At 40.1% G+C, this 17,442-nt stretch overlaps 1 protein-coding gene across 5 annotated transcripts in view; it reads right to left on the bottom strand.

Annotated features, from left to right (window-relative positions):
• UBE2F (ubiquitin conjugating enzyme E2 F (putative)) overlaps positions 1 to 17,442 on the bottom strand; it is a 497,889-nt gene that overhangs the window by 55,944 nt on the left and 424,503 nt on the right. For all 5 annotated transcript variants that reach the window (XM_073633595.1, XM_073633593.1, XM_073633591.1 and 2 more), the window contains one exon: positions 4,117 to 4,179. In XM_073633595.1, coding sequence (XP_073489696.1) covers positions 4,117 to 4,179 — 63 coding nt within the window. The remainder of the gene's footprint in view (positions 1 to 4,116; positions 4,180 to 17,442) is intronic.

Consider the following 17,442-nt stretch of genomic DNA (forward strand, 5'->3'; position numbering starts at 1 on the left):
GTAAGATGGACAGTAAGATATTTGCACAGGAGTGATAATCTGTAGACACTGCAGTAGGACACTTATGAAGAAGTAATAATCTGCACGGGAGTAAGAGACATTATAAAGTCACTATTTTTCATGGTGGATTGGATAGAGGAGCACTAGTACACTATTATTGTATTGATTTCTCTGCACTAATGTGTACATTGTGATCATATTAAAATAAAAAAATTTTTTAGGTAGTGTCTGGCTTGATAGGCATAGTGCTGCACCTAAAAAAAAATAAAATCCCAATATCATTGGAACAGAATGAAAGGATCTGCAGTTGTAAATCAATTAATTCTTTCCCTATTTACAATTACTACTCACGTGTGTGATCACTGCGGTGACCACTTAATATGGTTTCTGTGTACTGAGCAGTCTAATGAGGGCTCCATACCCAGCATTTAGAGGCTGTAATGGCTGCTTGATGGCTATTTATTAAGTGCCTTTAAATAATTTGCACTGGGTAAATAACAGACTGCCAATCTAAAGTTTAAAGAGGTACCTCGATAGAAAGGGGTTAATCTGGGGTGGGGATTTTTTTTCTGTGTATATATACAGTGGATATAAAAAGTCTACACACCCCTGTTAAAATGTCAGGTTTCTGTGATGTAAAAAAAAGTGAGACAAAGATAAAAATCATTTCAGAACTTTTTCCACCTTTATTGTAACCTATAACCTGTACAACTCAGTTGAAAAACAAACTGAAATCTTTCGCATCCTACAGCAATAGCCATGGTCTGCAGAGCTTCCAAAGCATCAGAGGAATCTCATTGTTAAAAGGTATCAGTCAGGAGAACAGTACAAAAGAATTTCCAAGGCATTAGATATACCATTGAACACAGTAAAGACAGTCATCATCAAGTGGAGAAAATATGGCACAACAGTGACATTACCAACAACTGGACGTCCCTCCAAAATTGATGAAAAGACGAGAAGAAAACTGGTCAGAGAGGCTGCCAAGAGGCCTACAGCAACATTACAGGAGCAGCAGGAATATCTGGCAAGTACTAGCTGTGTGGTAATGTGACAACAATTTCTGTATTCTTTAAATGTCTGGGCTATGGGGTAGAGTGGCAAGTTTAGAAGCCTTTTCTTACGAAGAAAAACATCCAAGCCCAGCTAAATTTTGCAAAAACACATCTGAAGTCTCCCAAAAGCATGTGGGAAAATGTGTTAGGGTCTAATGAGACCAAGGTTGAACCTTTTGGCCATAATTACAAAAGATATGTTTGGCGCAAACACAACACTGCACATCACCAAAAAGAACACCATACCCACCGTGAAGCATGGTGGTGGCAGCATCATGCTTTGGGGCTGTTTTTCTTCAGCTGGAACAGGGGCCTTAGTCAAGGTAGAGGGAATTATGAACAGTTCCAAATAGCAGTCAATATTGGCACAAAACCTTCAGGCTTCTGCTAGAAAGCTGAACATGAAAAGGAACTTCATCTTTCAGCATGACAACAACGCAAAGCATACATCCAAACAAAGGAATGGCTCAGCCAGAGCCCAGACCTGAATCCAATTTAAAATCTGTGGGGTGATCTGAAGAGGGTTGTGCACAGGAGATGCCCTCGCAATCTGACAGATTTGAAGAGTTTTTGCAAAGAAGAGTGGGCAAATATTGTGAGGTCAAGATGTGCCATGTTGATGGACTCATACCCAAAAACACTAAGTGCTGTAATAAAATCAAAAAATGCTTCAACAAAGTATTTGTTTAAGGTTGTGCACACTTATGCAACCATATTATTTTATTTTTTATTTTTATTTCCCTCCACCTAAAAGATTTGGGTTTGTTATTCAACTGAGTTATACAGTTTATATGTCACATTAAAAGGTGGAAAAAGTTCTGAAATGATTTATCTTGGTCTCATTTTTTTTACATCACAGAAATCCGAAATTTTAACAGGGGTGTGTTGACTTTTTATATCCACCGTGTTATATATATATATATATATATATATATATATATATATATACACACAAATATAATAATAATTTTTTTTTTTTTTTACACTTTTCTTTTTAAATTTCACTTCTTTTTCTGTGTCTGGATCTGGTGAGCAGAGACCCAATTCACACCCCACCCTGTGCAACAGACAACTTCTAATAGTGATCTGATTGCAGCCAGCAATAGATCACTATAGCATCAATCTACTGCTGTAGACAGACGCTGGAAAGAAATGTAACAGCTTTTACCCAGTCTCCATATTCAAAGTTCAGTGACATTACTACACTCCTGATGTAAACACAACACGGAAGTGTCACTGACTGGGGGCAGGAAGGCATCCCAGTTTTATTGTATATTACAGGCGAGAAAGGTCAGGTCACTAGTACTGCAGTAGTATTGGGCACAGCAGGGTCAATGCTCAGGATGTAGAGCTACCATCTATGTAATTCAACTGCATAGTTAATTGAAAAAAAAAAAAAAGAAAATATTTATTTTAAAAGAGGACTATTTAAACCACAGAAGGTTCTTGGTGTGAATAAATGTCCCCTAAAAGAAAGGAATGGTTTTCTCTCTTAACTCAAATTGCCCTAAATAGAAACTGCAGCACACTTTCAATAAAAATAAAGTTTTTTGCAGATTAACTTTTGTGTAATTATATCTCATATGCTGATTTGTAGGTGCTCCCAGTAGTCTGTAGCACAATGCAATTGGTATCCTTGCTGAGTGTGGTAAGAAAATTTAAAGTGGTTGTAAAGGCAGAAGGTTTTTATCTTAATGCATTCTATACATTAAAGCGGAGTTGCACACCTTTTTCTTCTTGTAATGTCTGTTAAAAGCATTGCAAGCGCTTTTACCAATGGCTATTTTTTTTTGTAATTAAATACCTTTTTTCTTAATTTGTTGGCAGCACTTCTGGCTGCAGCCACCTAGGCGATTATGACGCTAGGCGCTTTGCAAGGGCTTCTGGGATAGCGGCGTCCTTGCGAATCGCCTAGTGACGAAATCTCCCGTTTATTCCAGATGGGAAAGGATGCGCACGGGAGGACCAGTATGTCATGATTGTCAGGTTGCTATAGCAACGGGGCGAGGACTTCTGCCAACACCGCTATTACTATGGAGACCTGTCAGGAATAAAGAGAGACGCTCAGTGGCTTCATTGCGCACGCGTGAGATCGGGAGATGCATGCTGGGTAGCCAGCTGCACCTAATCCAAGAAATAGATACCAGAGGGCTTCAGATGCCCACAGTGGACATGGACCCTGATAGCTTCTGAGATCAAGGTAATTTTTCTTTATATAAACATAAATTAAAAGGAATATGCTATAGACACTGGCTAAATGTTGCAGATAAAGTGGAACAAATTACAGCGTAGTATTAAAAAAAAAATACTTACCTGAGCCCATTTTGATCCAGCAATGTTGCACGAGAGACTCGGCTGCCTGGGACTCTCCCTCCTCATGGGCTGAGACAGCAGCAAAGCGCCACTGGCTCCCGCCGCTGTCAAAGTCAGCGAGCCAATGAGGAGAGAGAGGGGGCGGGGCCAGAGCTCTGTCACTGAATGGACACAGGGAGCTGCGGTTCAGCTCCGGTGCCCCCATAGCAAGCTGCTTGCTGTGGGGGCACTCAACAGGAGAAAAGGGCCAGGAGCGCCGAAGAGGGACCCGAGAAAAGGCTGCTCTGTGCAAATCCACTACACAGGGCAGGTAAGTATAACATGTCTGTTATTTTTAACGATATACATAAAACGAGACTTTAGTATCACTTTAAGAACCAGCAACTTAGATGCTATATTCCTTACATAAAACTACTATTGATATGGATAGGAGCTGCATTAAAGCATGTGCAATACTAAAAGCAAGTATGCCAACACACGTTTAAAACCTTTAACAATATTATTAGATTTCTTTATATAGAAAACTTTATATGCCTAAGAATCCATCTAAATGTTTTTTTTTTTTTTCATTAAGGTAAGTAAAGTTAAGCCATCTCATCTGTTTCTGGAAAACATCAATGCATTAAAGGTTTTGCCTTTATAACCATACATTAATCTCAACTTCCCTACCACTAATCCAAGACAATAAAATATGGTGGATAATTTAGACAGACCAGGAGAAAATATACACTGGTGCTCGGTCCATTACCTTATCTCTCAAATGATGTTCTGCTGCTTCAATGTTCAAAGGATCGTCAAAATTTAACAGATCCTGCAGGAACAAAGACGGAGGTCACAAAAATGATTTCACAAGTAAAAAGATTGTACATTACCAGACCATGAACACAATGCTTCCAGCTTAAGCCAAAGAATCAGCCAACCTCTAATCTCAAAGGTTGGATTTTGCACTAAAGTATTTTCTTAACCTGAAAGAAGAAAGTTATGAAGAGTCATCCATTGTATTTATAACTTTTAATCATACAATAAAAAGATGTTCGAGAATGGAACTATTTCTCTGTATATTTTACCATATCATTAGGCAGGATATACACGGTGTAAATTTTGGTTCCTCAGGAATGGGGCGAAATTCGCTCAGTGGGTGGTCTTGCTGACCCCACCTCCTTTTGACAAATGTCGATCATTTTAATAACTTTTGTTGAAGGAGCCTGCTGGAACATTGTTGGCCAAACCACAACTGCATCCAATCAGGTGCAGCAGCTGTTTGGGTATTTTGACAGGCAGACATGAGGCAGCTGTCAAATGACAACAGCTGCAACTTGTTCATCTGAGCTGTATAGCATGAAGGGAGGAATCCAATTTTTTTTCAGTCTGCAGGCTGAACGAAGAATAACTATCCTGGACACTGACAAATCTTTTGAAGACACGCCCACCTGGGATGCCCTCTTTATAACCTTGCCCCACTGTGACCTGTGTCCTGTCCTTCAAGATATGGATGTTACAGGTAAGTAAAAATTCCAATGATCCTAATTGTACAGTAGAGGGCACAGGCATATTCATACACTATGGGAGGACCCCAAGCAAAGAATACACAAAAGTGGGAAACAGGCAAACATGAACTGTGCCAACAGCGCTGCCCCCCCGCCCCCCCCCCCCCCAAAAAAAAAGGGGCCAAAAGGCTCAGGTTCAGAGTGCCACTGAAAGAATATTATGGCCAAAAGCTGAATCCTCAGAAGTTTAGACGTATACCTGGTAAAACTTTGTGAAAGTATGAAAAGACCAGGTGGCAAACTGATGCATTTGGGCAACAAGAGGCTTGGTGCCTAAAGTCCCAGGATATTCCTACAGATCTGGTGGAGTAGGTGAGCAAGAGTGCAGGAGATTTTTGTTTGAGAGCTTAAGTTCCTGATTCACCATGCAATGGTGAATTTAGAAGCAGGGTGCCCCTTGCGAGGTCCTGAAAAAAGAAAAAACAGGGAATTAATTTGTCTAATAGAAGCAGTAGCATATAGGCACACTCTCCTAATGGCTGTAACTATGTCCAGGCAATGTAGAGATAATTCTGTTGGACGCATAGGAGAAGGGCACAAAGATGGCAGAACATCATCCTCATGGAGATGGAAGGTTGAAAAACCCTTTGGAAGAAAAATGGTCTTAGGGGCTTAAAACAACTTTATCATTCTGAAGTAAGAGGATAGGCTCTTTACAGCTAATGGCCGCTAGTTAAAGTGTTATTAAACACAAAAGCAAACATTTATTATTTTGCAGCTTACCAGACTCAGGTAGTGTAGGCACAGACAATGATGGAGAGCAGATTTTCTGAAGTTGGTCATCGAGCTAAAGGTTTGAAGCAGCTTGAAAGTCTTTTGGACATTTGCTGTGAGCTGTAAGAGAGATGAATCCTTCAAGAGAAGGTTGTCTAGAAAGCCTGTCACGTGAATACTCTGGGTTTAAAGAAGGGTAAAGCAAGGATGCCAAGAACTTTGTGAAGACCCTGGGAGCAGAGGATAGGGCAAAAAACAGTGCGACAAACTGGAAGTGGTTGTCTATCACTGCAAAGCGTTGAAATTGATGATGAGGTGGGTCAATGGTAACATGGAGATTGGCATTTTGGATGTCTGTGGATGCCATGTGTTCCCCTGGTCTTTCAGAGGAAATGAAAAACTTTGCAGATTTCATATAAAACTTTGAAATTTAAAGGAATTTTTGGTTGATTTAAAAGACTTTTTGGCTGATTTAAAAGAAGAAAGTGTTGAGGCGGTATAGTTTTGAACTCCATCTTGTATCCTTTTGAAACCACCGATTGAACCCACACATCTGGGACATCTGTGACCCAGGGAGATGCAAACTGCAACAGAAGTCTCCCCCACTCTTAGGAGTTGGAGCACCCCTTCATTGTGAAGAGAGCTTTGGAGATGACTTGGTGGCCTTTGTGGGCCAAGCCCTGTGCCGAAAGGAAGGGTTAAATTAAGGTTTAGAAGTTGAATCCTGGTTTGAGCATGGATGTGCTTTACATTTAAAATGAACTAGGAAGGTTTTGTCACCTTCCTCTGAGGAAGTAAGACTTTATCAGCTGTGATGAACAGGGAATGCTAGACATTTTTTGTAGGCCTCTTTGTACCGAAGGGGGGCATGGTGAGATGGAGGAGAGTCAATTTGTACTATGCCAACACTTTTGAGGACAGGGGCAATGAGCTTCTTAATGTTACATGCATATTGTGTGATGCTCCCTTATCAATATGTTCGACAATGTGGGGGACAGAAATCTTCTGCAGCTTCCTCCTAAACTGCCTCCTCTAGGACCAGCATATCAGGGTCCAATTCCAGTACAGGGGTAGGAGAAGAGGTGAGGTGTTTTTGAGCTATGGACAAAAATGGCTGCATTAAGGCTATAATCTGTTCCAAAAAATGTTGGCATAGATGCAGGAAGTTCTGCTTTTGTCAAGTAGGCCGCATGTTGCAGGTCTGAAATACAGCTAGAATCGGATACTGAGACCTATATTTAAAACCAGGTACTACTTCGGTGCAATAAACGCATTGTCACTCTGAGTTTGAGTGCCGTGCGAGCCTTCGATAGAGCAAATGTTCAACTGCTGTTTGGAATTGGCTCCCTTTCGCCTGGTCTCCTCCATACCTACAAGTGAGGGTAATCCAATGGGATACTCATGGAGTAGAGTGGGAAATAGGGCAAACAAGTCTGGAAGGTGTATGTGATAACCCAGGTGTAGACTGCCCTGCAACAAATTTTCGTAGCGAAAGGGTGGGAGGAAGCACCCAAATAACTTATAAGGGCTCTAGGCAGAAGTGGCATCCAGTAGTGTGATGTAACACCTAATCATCCTCCTAAGACTGAGCCCTGAGTGGTTGAATTTTAGCCCCAAGTTTGAAAAGTTTACAAGGTGAAGTAAATACATTCTGAACATAACCCAGTTTTTTACAGCAATAATCAGAGATACAGGGTGACCCTGTTTTGCCTGTCCATGATGTTGAATTTCATAAAAAGTCCCGTCTTCGTTGATAACAATGTGCATACCCCCTGAAGGGGTCTTCAGGGACTGGGTTCCATAGCGCTGAACTGCGGCCCTGGACCTGTATAGCACCTTGCTCTGAACCCAACGCATTGCACCAAGTGCTAAGGTGAGCACCCCACAGGAATCAGCGCCCAAAGCAACGATATAGGCCGTGCCCACATTGTACGGCTCCCTGGGTTTTACTGTGGTTGAACCGATCTGGATACACTGCTTCTGTGTAGACAGTAGAGGACAGTGAGGGTTAAATGAAATTGAAGATAAAAAAATATATAGAAAAAATAAGAAAAAACAAACTAGTAAAGCTGGTTTCCCTCAGGAGAAAATGTCCATCCCCTTCACACATTAGCAAAAAACTGAGGACTCAGAGAGTGGGGTAGGGCTATGGTGAGCACCCCAAGTGGAGTATCCTCAAGAGCTTTCCCGGTAACTAATCATCTGAAGGTATGAACCTCTAACCCATGATGTATGAATAAGTTGCCTGTGCACTGTACGATTAAGATAAGGAAGACACCTGAACCACATTTCATTTAGGCTCGTCACTTTAAAATTTCTCTGCTCCCCAAGTGTGGGAATTCATGAAGGGCTCTACAATAAGATTGAACAAATCTGGATTCCTAGTTTGCCATAACTGTAAAAAACATTCTTGAAATTGGGACATTCCTTATTCAGGCCTACAAGTCAGGTATGCGCATTTCCATGAACTATCTTCCTGTGTGGTTACATTTCTAGCTAATAACTCAAAGTGTGGAGTAATAAGTGTTCTGTTTCCTGGCATTGCACACAGTCAATACTACTATGCCCAAGTAAAAGGCACCGTGGTAATCATTACTTATGGATGTGGTGGTAACAGAACTGTATATATTGCCGCAGTTAGGGTATGTGTGAAGCTGCTCATGTTAGATCCAGCCACATTGTTGCTGGGTCATAACTTTCAGCACTGCCTCAGAGATTTTAAAGTGGCAGCAAACTCCCATTAGACACTCATACCTACAGGTAAGCTTATAATAAAGCTTACCTGTAGGTACAAGAAATATCTCCTGAACAGGCACTGTTTAGGAGATATTCAGTGTCTCTGCAGTCAGTGGTGTAACAGGCGAATGCGCCCTGAAGGAATGGCATACTTGTGCCATTCCTTCAGAGCTATGTGCCGTAGGAGTGCCGTCATCGCGGCTTGGCCATTCAAGTGGCCAGAGCCCACTAACCCAGGAGGAAGCCTCTGCAGCGGTGACAATGTGCTGCTGGAGGGCTTAGTTTCAAGGCAAGTCTTTCATAATGTGCTAGTATATGATGCATACTAGCACATTATGACATTACCTTGAGGGAGATTTTTTTTTATTTTTTTTTTCATTTACTACCGCTTTAAGATAATCTGATAACTACTACACCTATTTTAGAATTCATGTAATTTTTCTTCCCAACTCTATAAGGGCAGCAGGATTAGTTCATGGATAGAAGTTTTAGTGGTGGACAAATCATCGGGTTCTTTTTTCTTATTTTGTCATTTCAAAACCACTTTTCCTTCATAAGTATTTTATACTCCCATGTCGTTTTAAAGCTTTTGGGACAATGTATGAAATCCTTATGTTGACTTTGGATATACTTATACATATGTTTGTTCTAAGAAATATATCTTTTAAACTGAACATGTCTACTATTTCAATCCACTCACTGTAACTGGCATCTGCTGCCTCTTGGATCAATTTAGTTGACCCCCCCTTAATGCGGAGTTCCACCCAGAAGTGGAACTTCTGCTCATCTGATTCAGTCTTTGACAGGTATCATTTTCCACTTCCGGGAGCCTCAGCCATGGCTATTGACGTCACAGCCGGGGCCCCCTCCTCCTCCCCCTTTCCCTGTCACCGGGCCAGTAGGAGAGAGGAGTGGGCCTCGCGCATGCGCAGTAGGGTTCCCGGCGTGAAGCTGAAAGGCTACACTGCAGGGTACCCTTACCCGCAATGGTGGCGGCAGCACCCGACAGCTGATGGAAACGTCAGCTATGGTGCCGACATTGCTCGACTCCAGGATAGGTAAGTGTCCTATTATTAAAAGCCAGCAGCTGCAGTATGAGCTCTCTTCATAAAGCCCATTTCTTCCTACAGTGGGATGCTCAACAAATCTATGTATACCCACAACTCTTTTTTAAGCTTTGGATAGAGTGGGGTAGGATTAGAACTCCTGTCAAGTTTTTATTACTGTCTGTGTCCCACCACTCTCTATTTGTCCAGTAGGCTATTGTGATCAAAAAAGAAAATGATGTAGAATCCAAAGTTTTACAGTACTTCCCAGAACAATAGAGGAAATCTTTAATTTTTTATTTAATTTAAATTATGTGATAGCATTGGGCAGGTGACAGGTACTCTTTATGTAGACATCTGGGGTCTATTATATCCCCAATGTTTTCCCTGCCCTCTGCTCCAGCTGATTGAGCATAGGTGTGGGCTGGATCAGCTGTATACCCAGCTTTCTAGCTGGGAATTTCGACAGCTCTGAACAAGAAGTGCTCAGAGCTGAGCCCTTCTGGTTCACAGTACCTGCAGAGGAGATCAGGGAACGGATGTTTTTCTGTCACCTCCCACTTGTCATCCTGACTGTAGAGGTCGTGGTCCTGGGGCACCGGGAGTGGGGAGCAGCATGCGCCGGTCATGTAAAAGTGATCAGATGACTTAAGAGCCACCCAAATCACTTTCAGAGAAAAGCTTAGAGCCAGCAGATAACAACAAATAAAACTGGCTCACAGCTGCTACTGTAGCCCTGAGCCTATTTTAACCTGTTCACTCTTTGTACATGCCACCACCATTCAAACAGCTGAAGTGGGTAAAGAGTATTTCCACGTTTGCAGCCAAATTGGGATATTACCCACTGTATATTTATTACATGTTCCCATTGACATAGCTACACAAAAAAAAAAAAAAAAAATCTCCTAGTGCATCTAACATAAATAGGAAGAGGATTTCCCCAGGTGGGGTTTTTAGGCAGCAGGGTTTAAAATATTAGACCAATATTGTATAAAAAGAATATGTTTATTGTACAAAAAATAAATTTACACAAGGATTGTTAAAAAGATGAGCTCTGATATAGAGTGTTTACAAATCTGGTAGAAGCAGACACGCATTTATACAGACATCATTTTTCATAACAACATCATATAGATATTATCAATATCGAAAAAAAGGACCTGACGCGTTTCAACCTATGTATTCAAGGTCTTCTTCAGAGGTCTGTCTGTTAAAAATATACAATGAAAGAATACTTATAAAAGCTTGGTTGCATATACCAAAAGAAACATATCATATTCCATATAGCATAGTTACCCAATAGTGCGTGTCCCATAAGCGAAAAACTTCCTATAGGAGAGGCCCCTTAAAATCAAAATGCCTGCTCACTCTCCCCAAGAGGTCCTGTAACGCCTCCACCAACACAGCCACCGGAGCCGGGGCAGAAGCCAGTGATGTGGCTTACGAGAGGTCACACTGAAGATCACCCCCCACCTGGACCACACGGTCGGTCGGGGAGAAGGCAAACACCTGCAGCAGAAGCCCAAAGAGAGCATTTTTGAGAATCGTACTTACGATATATATCCAAACATTGTATTAAGAAGTATATGCTTAATTAGGTGAGAGGGTAAAGGGAAAATGTGAAAAAGTGAAAATATCGGGGGGGGGGGCAGGAGGCGGAGCCTAGCGGAGCAGACATGCATTGTTAGAGCTCCACACCGCTGAGGAGAGAAGAGAAGGACAAAGCGGAGCCTGCAGGCTCAAAAGGTATCCATTTGAACCTTTTTGCCCCAGGGAACAAACTGTGAAAGTTTGGGCAGGAAATATGGTACTGGGAGGAAACCGTGGCAGAAATAAAAATCACCTCACAAAGAGCTCACAGGCCCTCACTGCAGCTGAAGCAGCTCCAGTCACCTCACAAGATACAGCATCAGGGCGCTCTCACAGACAGAAAATGTCACAGCAAGACTCTCCATTTGAGTCAGATACAGAACAAATCCTCTCACAAACTTCTCCACAAGCCTCCTCAGTATCCCCAGTAATATTATTACAATTTGAAAAGATGCTTCATAAGGCTTTAAAACAAACCTCAGACCAAATAACAAAAAGCCTAACCAAAGAAATAAGAGAGCTGGGAAACCGCACCGCAGCCTTAGAAATAAAAATGGATGAAATTGAAATTACAACCCAAGAAAATATAACAGAATTGGAACAATTAAAAAAAGAGAATTTAATACTTCAAACTAAGCTCGAAGATTACGAAAATAGAGCCAGACGTTCAAACTTGCGCATAAGGGGAATACCTGAAACTGTGACAGACCTGCAATCTACTATTACTGCTCTATTACAAGAACTAAAGCCAGGTATCCCTATTGAACATTTAGAACTGGACAGAGTACACAGAGCCCTCACAGCCAAAAAGAAAGATGGACCCCCACGTGATATAATCACAAAATTTCATTATTACAGAACGAAAGAACAAATACTAATTGCTGCAAGAGAAAAAAAGGAACTTAATTTTCAAGGACACAATTATCAAATTTTTGCTGACCTATCCCAACTTACTATTACTAAAAGACGATCCATGAAACCCCAACTAATGGAACTGCAACGCCACAACATTATGTATCAATGGGGCTTCCCCTTTTCAGTCAGATTTAACTACCAAGGTACAATTTACAGAAGCAGATCAGCAGATGAACTACAACAAACCCTTTTAAAATTAAATCTGACAGAACCCACAAGCAGCAACACTCCCACACGCAGAAGAATGGCGTCATCTTCACCTTCAGGCAGCACCCAGAAAATTTCAGAACAAAATGGGAATCATCATTCTCACAAAAGAGGCCGTTATGCCACATCATCCATGGACCAAGAAGATTCAATGGACTGACATCCTAATTCCTGATATCTCTTCATTTATTATACTAAGAGATGGTTCTCTATAAAAAAACTATATTTATAACTGAATGTAACTGCATTCTGATAGTCACACACTATGTGGGATCATGTTACATTCCAGTTATATTTCTTATTACTTCTGATTCATATAGCCTTAGAATATATAAGTGAAATAAGGAAATTCTTGTTCAGTTATATATTATCCGGTAATAACAATAGATTTATTACTTTTTAGGACAAATATGTTCAATAATCCAGAAGTAATGGAAGCTTTTTCTTTCTTTTCTTAAAACAAATATATTATTACCTAACTAGTTCATAGAATTATGTTTTTGTTTATTCTAATCTGAAGCAATACAACCTCAATTTTATGAGTTAACATATCTAAACAGTTGCATATGAATAAAATATGTAATTGTTTACTATAAAAGGGTTAAAATCCCAAAATAATTCAAACTATCTTCATCAATACCAAAGTTATTAACAGTACCTTTCTAACTGAATTATTTAGCCTAGGGCAAGACTAACCATATACAACCACCCTGGAATAAATAATTTCAACAAAAACTATATTCTGCACTCCAATTAATGAAACATCATTTTGATGTCTTTTGACATAGCACTTCTCTCCTGTAAGCGGAAGATCCGTGTACCCCCGTTAGCCCTCCTCATTCTCCCAACCATATTATGTGGGAGTGTGACGAAGGCACTTATTCCCCTGAGAGAGATATTTATTCTCTTTCACGGATAAATTGTGATTACTTGCAAAAAATAATTTATACAATGTATCATCTAATCTCATATGTTTTTTGTTTACTCTTTACTCCAGAATTCACTGGTTTCTTTTCTATCTATTCATCTCTTCAGTCCACACAGGTTGATCTGCGCAGTCAGCTCTGCATAACAAAAAGTAAGTCAAAACTATTTGATCTGTTGCCATGGCACCACTGAATATACTTTCCCTGAATGTTCAGGGAATAAATGTCCCTCAAAAAAGGACCAAAGCCTTCCGTACTTTCCATAACAAGAAGGCTCACATAGTATGCCTCCAAGAAACACACTTCACCAAAGATTCTACTCCAAAATATATTTCTCCTTTTTATCAACAAATTTACACGGCTTCTGCCTGTACCAAGCAAAGGGGAACTCTAATTGCATTTCACCGATCCACACCATTCACCTTATCATCAGAAATTAAAGACCCAGAAGGTAGATACCTGATACTCATGGGTTATATAATGGATACAGCAATCACGGTGATTTCCTACTACGCTCCTAACAAACAACCTACACCATTCCTCTCACATATATTACAAGTGATTAATACACACAAAATAGGAACAGTGATAATGTGTGGGGATTCGAACGGGTCCTCCTCCCATTTCTAGATAAATCACCTTTTACACCATCCAAAATAACCTCTAGATTACCTTTTTCTCAACTTCTTTCCAAATACAATCTGGTAGATTCATGGAGAGAAAGTAACCCAATGAAAAAGAAATTCACTTATTTCTCGCACCCTCATCAAACCTTCACCAGAATAGATCATATTTTTCTAACAATAGGAATGATACCAGAAATTATTGCATCAGATATAATTCCGATTCCGTGGTCTGACCATAATGCAGTATACACTACTATAGCCTCAGCCATACCAAAAGCGCATGACCCAACGTGGTACTTACCGGACATAATGCTCAAACACCCACTACATCAGATGGCCATTGAACAAACTTTAAAGGAATACAGGTAAAAGCCAGTAAATTAGAATATTTTGAAAAACTTGATTTATTTCAGTAATTGCATTCAAAAGGTGTAACTTGTACATTATATTTATTCATTGCACACAGACTGATGCATTCAAATGTTTATTTCATTTAATTTTGATGATTTGAAGTGGCAACAAATGAAAATCCAAAATTCCGTGTGTCACAAAATTAGAATATTACTTAAGGCTAATACAAAAAAGGGATTTTTTAGAAATGTTGGCCAACTGAAAAGTATGAAAATGAAAAATATGAGCATGTACAATACTCAATACTTGGTTGGAGCTCCTTTTGCCTCAATTACTGCATTAATGCGGCGTGGCATGGAGTCGATGAGTTTCTGGCACTGCTCAGGTGTTATGAGAGCCCAGGTTGCTCTGATAGTGGCCTTCAACTCTTCTGCGTTGTTGGGTCTGGCATTCTGCATCTTCCTTTTCACAATACCCCACAGATTTTCTATGGGGCTAAGGTCAGGGGAGTTGGCTGGCCAATTTAGAACAGAAATACCATGGTCCGTAAACCAGGCACGGGTAGATTTTGCGCTGTGTGCAGGCGCCAAGTCCTGTTGGAACCTGAAATCTCCATCTCCATAGAGCAGGTCAGCAGCAGGAAGCATGAAGTGCTCTAAAACTTGCTGGTAGACGGCTGCGTTGACCCTGGATCTCAGGAAACAGAGTGGACCGACACCAGCAGATGACATGGCACCCCAAACCATCACTGATGGTGGAAACTTTACACTAGACTTCAGGCAACGTGGATCCTGTGCCTCTCCTGTCTTCCTCCAGACTCTGGGACCTCGATTTCCAAAGGAAATGCAAAATTTGCTTTCGTCAGAAAACATGACTTTGGACCACTCAGCAGCAGTCCAGCTCTTTTTTTCCTTAGCCCAGGTGAGACGGTTTTCGCGCTGTTTCTTGGTCAACAGTGGCTTGACACGAGGTATGCGGCAGTTGAAACCCATGTCTTTCAAGCGTCTCTTGGTGGTGGATCTTGAAGCACTGACTCCAGCAGCTGTCCACTCCTTGTGAATCTCCCCCACATTTTTGAATGGGTTTTTTTTCACAATCTTGACTAGGGCGCGGTGATCCCTATCGCTTGTACACTTTTTCTGACCACAGTTTTTCCTTCCCTTTGCCTCTCTATTAATGTGTTTGGACACAGAGCTCTGAGAACAGCCAGCCTCTTCAGCAATAACCTTTTGTGTCTTTCCCTCCTTGTGCAATGTGTCGATGGTCGCCTTTTGGACAGCTGTCAAATCTGAAGTCTTCCCCATGTTTGTTTAGGCTTCAGAACTGGACTGAGAGACCATTTAAAGCCCTTTGCAGGTGTTTTGAGTTAATCAGCTGATTAGTTTGTGGCACCAGGTGTCTTCAAAATTTAACCCTTACACAATATTCTAATTTTGTGACACACGGAATTTTGGATTTTCATTTGTTGCCACTTCAAATCATCAAAATTAAATGAAATAAACATTTGAATGCATCAGTCTGTGTGCAATGAATAAATATAATGTACAAGTTACACCTTTTGAATGCAATTACTGAAATAAATCAAGTTTTTCAAAATATTCTAATTTACTGGCTTTTACCTGTACATATCAATTAATAATACAACAGACATCTCCCCAATAACACTGTGGGAAGCTCATAAGCCTGTCTTGCGTGGTACAATACAAAGACAAATGGCACTATTTAAACGGGAACACAAAAATCTAGCAAAAAAACTAGAACTCAATTTTAATGCAGCCTACATATCATTTCAAGATAATCCATTCTCAGAGTACAAAATCTCATCTGGAAAAATCTAGATTGGAATACGATCTATTTCTCACTGAGTCAGTTGATAAATCCCTCAAACGCTCCAAACACAATTTCTACATGAATACAAACAAACCAGGTATATATTTGGCTCGGGCATTAAATTCAACGAACAAATCTTTCAAACCAATACGTTTGAAATTATCAAAAAATGTTTACACTTGTAATCCAGTTAAAATAGTCCATAAATTTCACTCACATCTCGCAACTTTATACAAGACAAACAATGAATTTAATCCTACAGAAGCTGAATCCTTCTTCTCAAAAATAACCTTACCTGAGTTATCTCAGAATCAAAAAAGCAGTTTGGATGAGCCTATAACTATAGATGAAGTTGCTAACGCCATAAAAGACCTAAAACTTAACAAAAGACCAGGCCCAGATGGCTACTCGGCTTTATACTATAAAACATTCTCAGAAATACTCTCTCCCATTCTCACTGAAACTTCTAACAAACTTCTAGACGGACATTCTTTTTGGCAAGAAACACTAATGGCAATTGTTTGTATGATCCCAAAACCCCTTTCTGATGATACTTCCTGTGTGAATTATCGGCCTATCTCTCTGTTAAACCTCGATATTAAATTATTAGCAAAAATAATAGCAAAACGCCTCAATAGTATTACAGGAAAATTAATACATAGAGATCAAGTAGGCTTCATGCCAAATAGACAGGCAGGCGATAATATACGCAGGGCAGTGTTATTGGCACATATTGCTAAAAAACGGAAAATCCCTTTATGTTTTCTATCTCTCGATATTAAGAGGGCATTTGACACAGTATCCTGGCAATATATGCAATATTCATTACAAAAATGGGGTTTTGGACCCCACTTTTTAACATGGATCAAAGCATTATATAATAAACCCAAAGCCTATATAAAATATGCTGGATACAAATCTGAAGCCTTTAATATCGAAAGAGGTACCCGACAGGGTTGCCCATTATCTCCCTTATTATTTGCCCTTATACTCGAACCCATGGCCCAATACATCAGAACAAACCAAACTATAACTGGCATTGAAGTAGGAGGTATTACACACAAATTATGTATATTTGCAGACGATATATTACTTTTTCTATCATCACCACAGGTCTCTGGTCCTAACTTAATACCAGCTCTTGATGGATTTGCAGCCCTATCCGGCCTTATGATTAACCACTTGACCACTGGGCACTTAAACCCCCTTAATAACCAGACCAATTTTCAGCTTTTGGTGCTCTCACATTTTGAATGACAATTACTCAGTCATGCAACACTGTATCTATATGAATTTTTTGTCCTTTTTTTCACACAAATAGAGCTTTCTTTTGGTGGTATTTAATCACCGCTGGGTTCTTTATTTTTTGCGCTATAAAAGAAAAAAGACCGAAAAATCTGTAAAAAAATAAAATTTTCTTCGTTTCTGTTATAAAATTTTGAAAATTAGTAATTTTTCTTCATATATTTTGGCCAAAATTTATACCGCTACATATCTTTGGTAAAAATAACCCAAATTAGTGTATATTATTTGGTCTTTGTGAAAGTTATAGCGTCCACAAGCTATGGTACCAATATCTGAAAATT

Source organism: Aquarana catesbeiana, linkage group LG06, assembly GCF_042186555.1.
Source record: "Aquarana catesbeiana isolate 2022-GZ linkage group LG06, ASM4218655v1, whole genome shotgun sequence".
Taxonomy (NCBI): domain Eukaryota; kingdom Metazoa; phylum Chordata; class Amphibia; order Anura; family Ranidae; genus Aquarana; species Aquarana catesbeiana.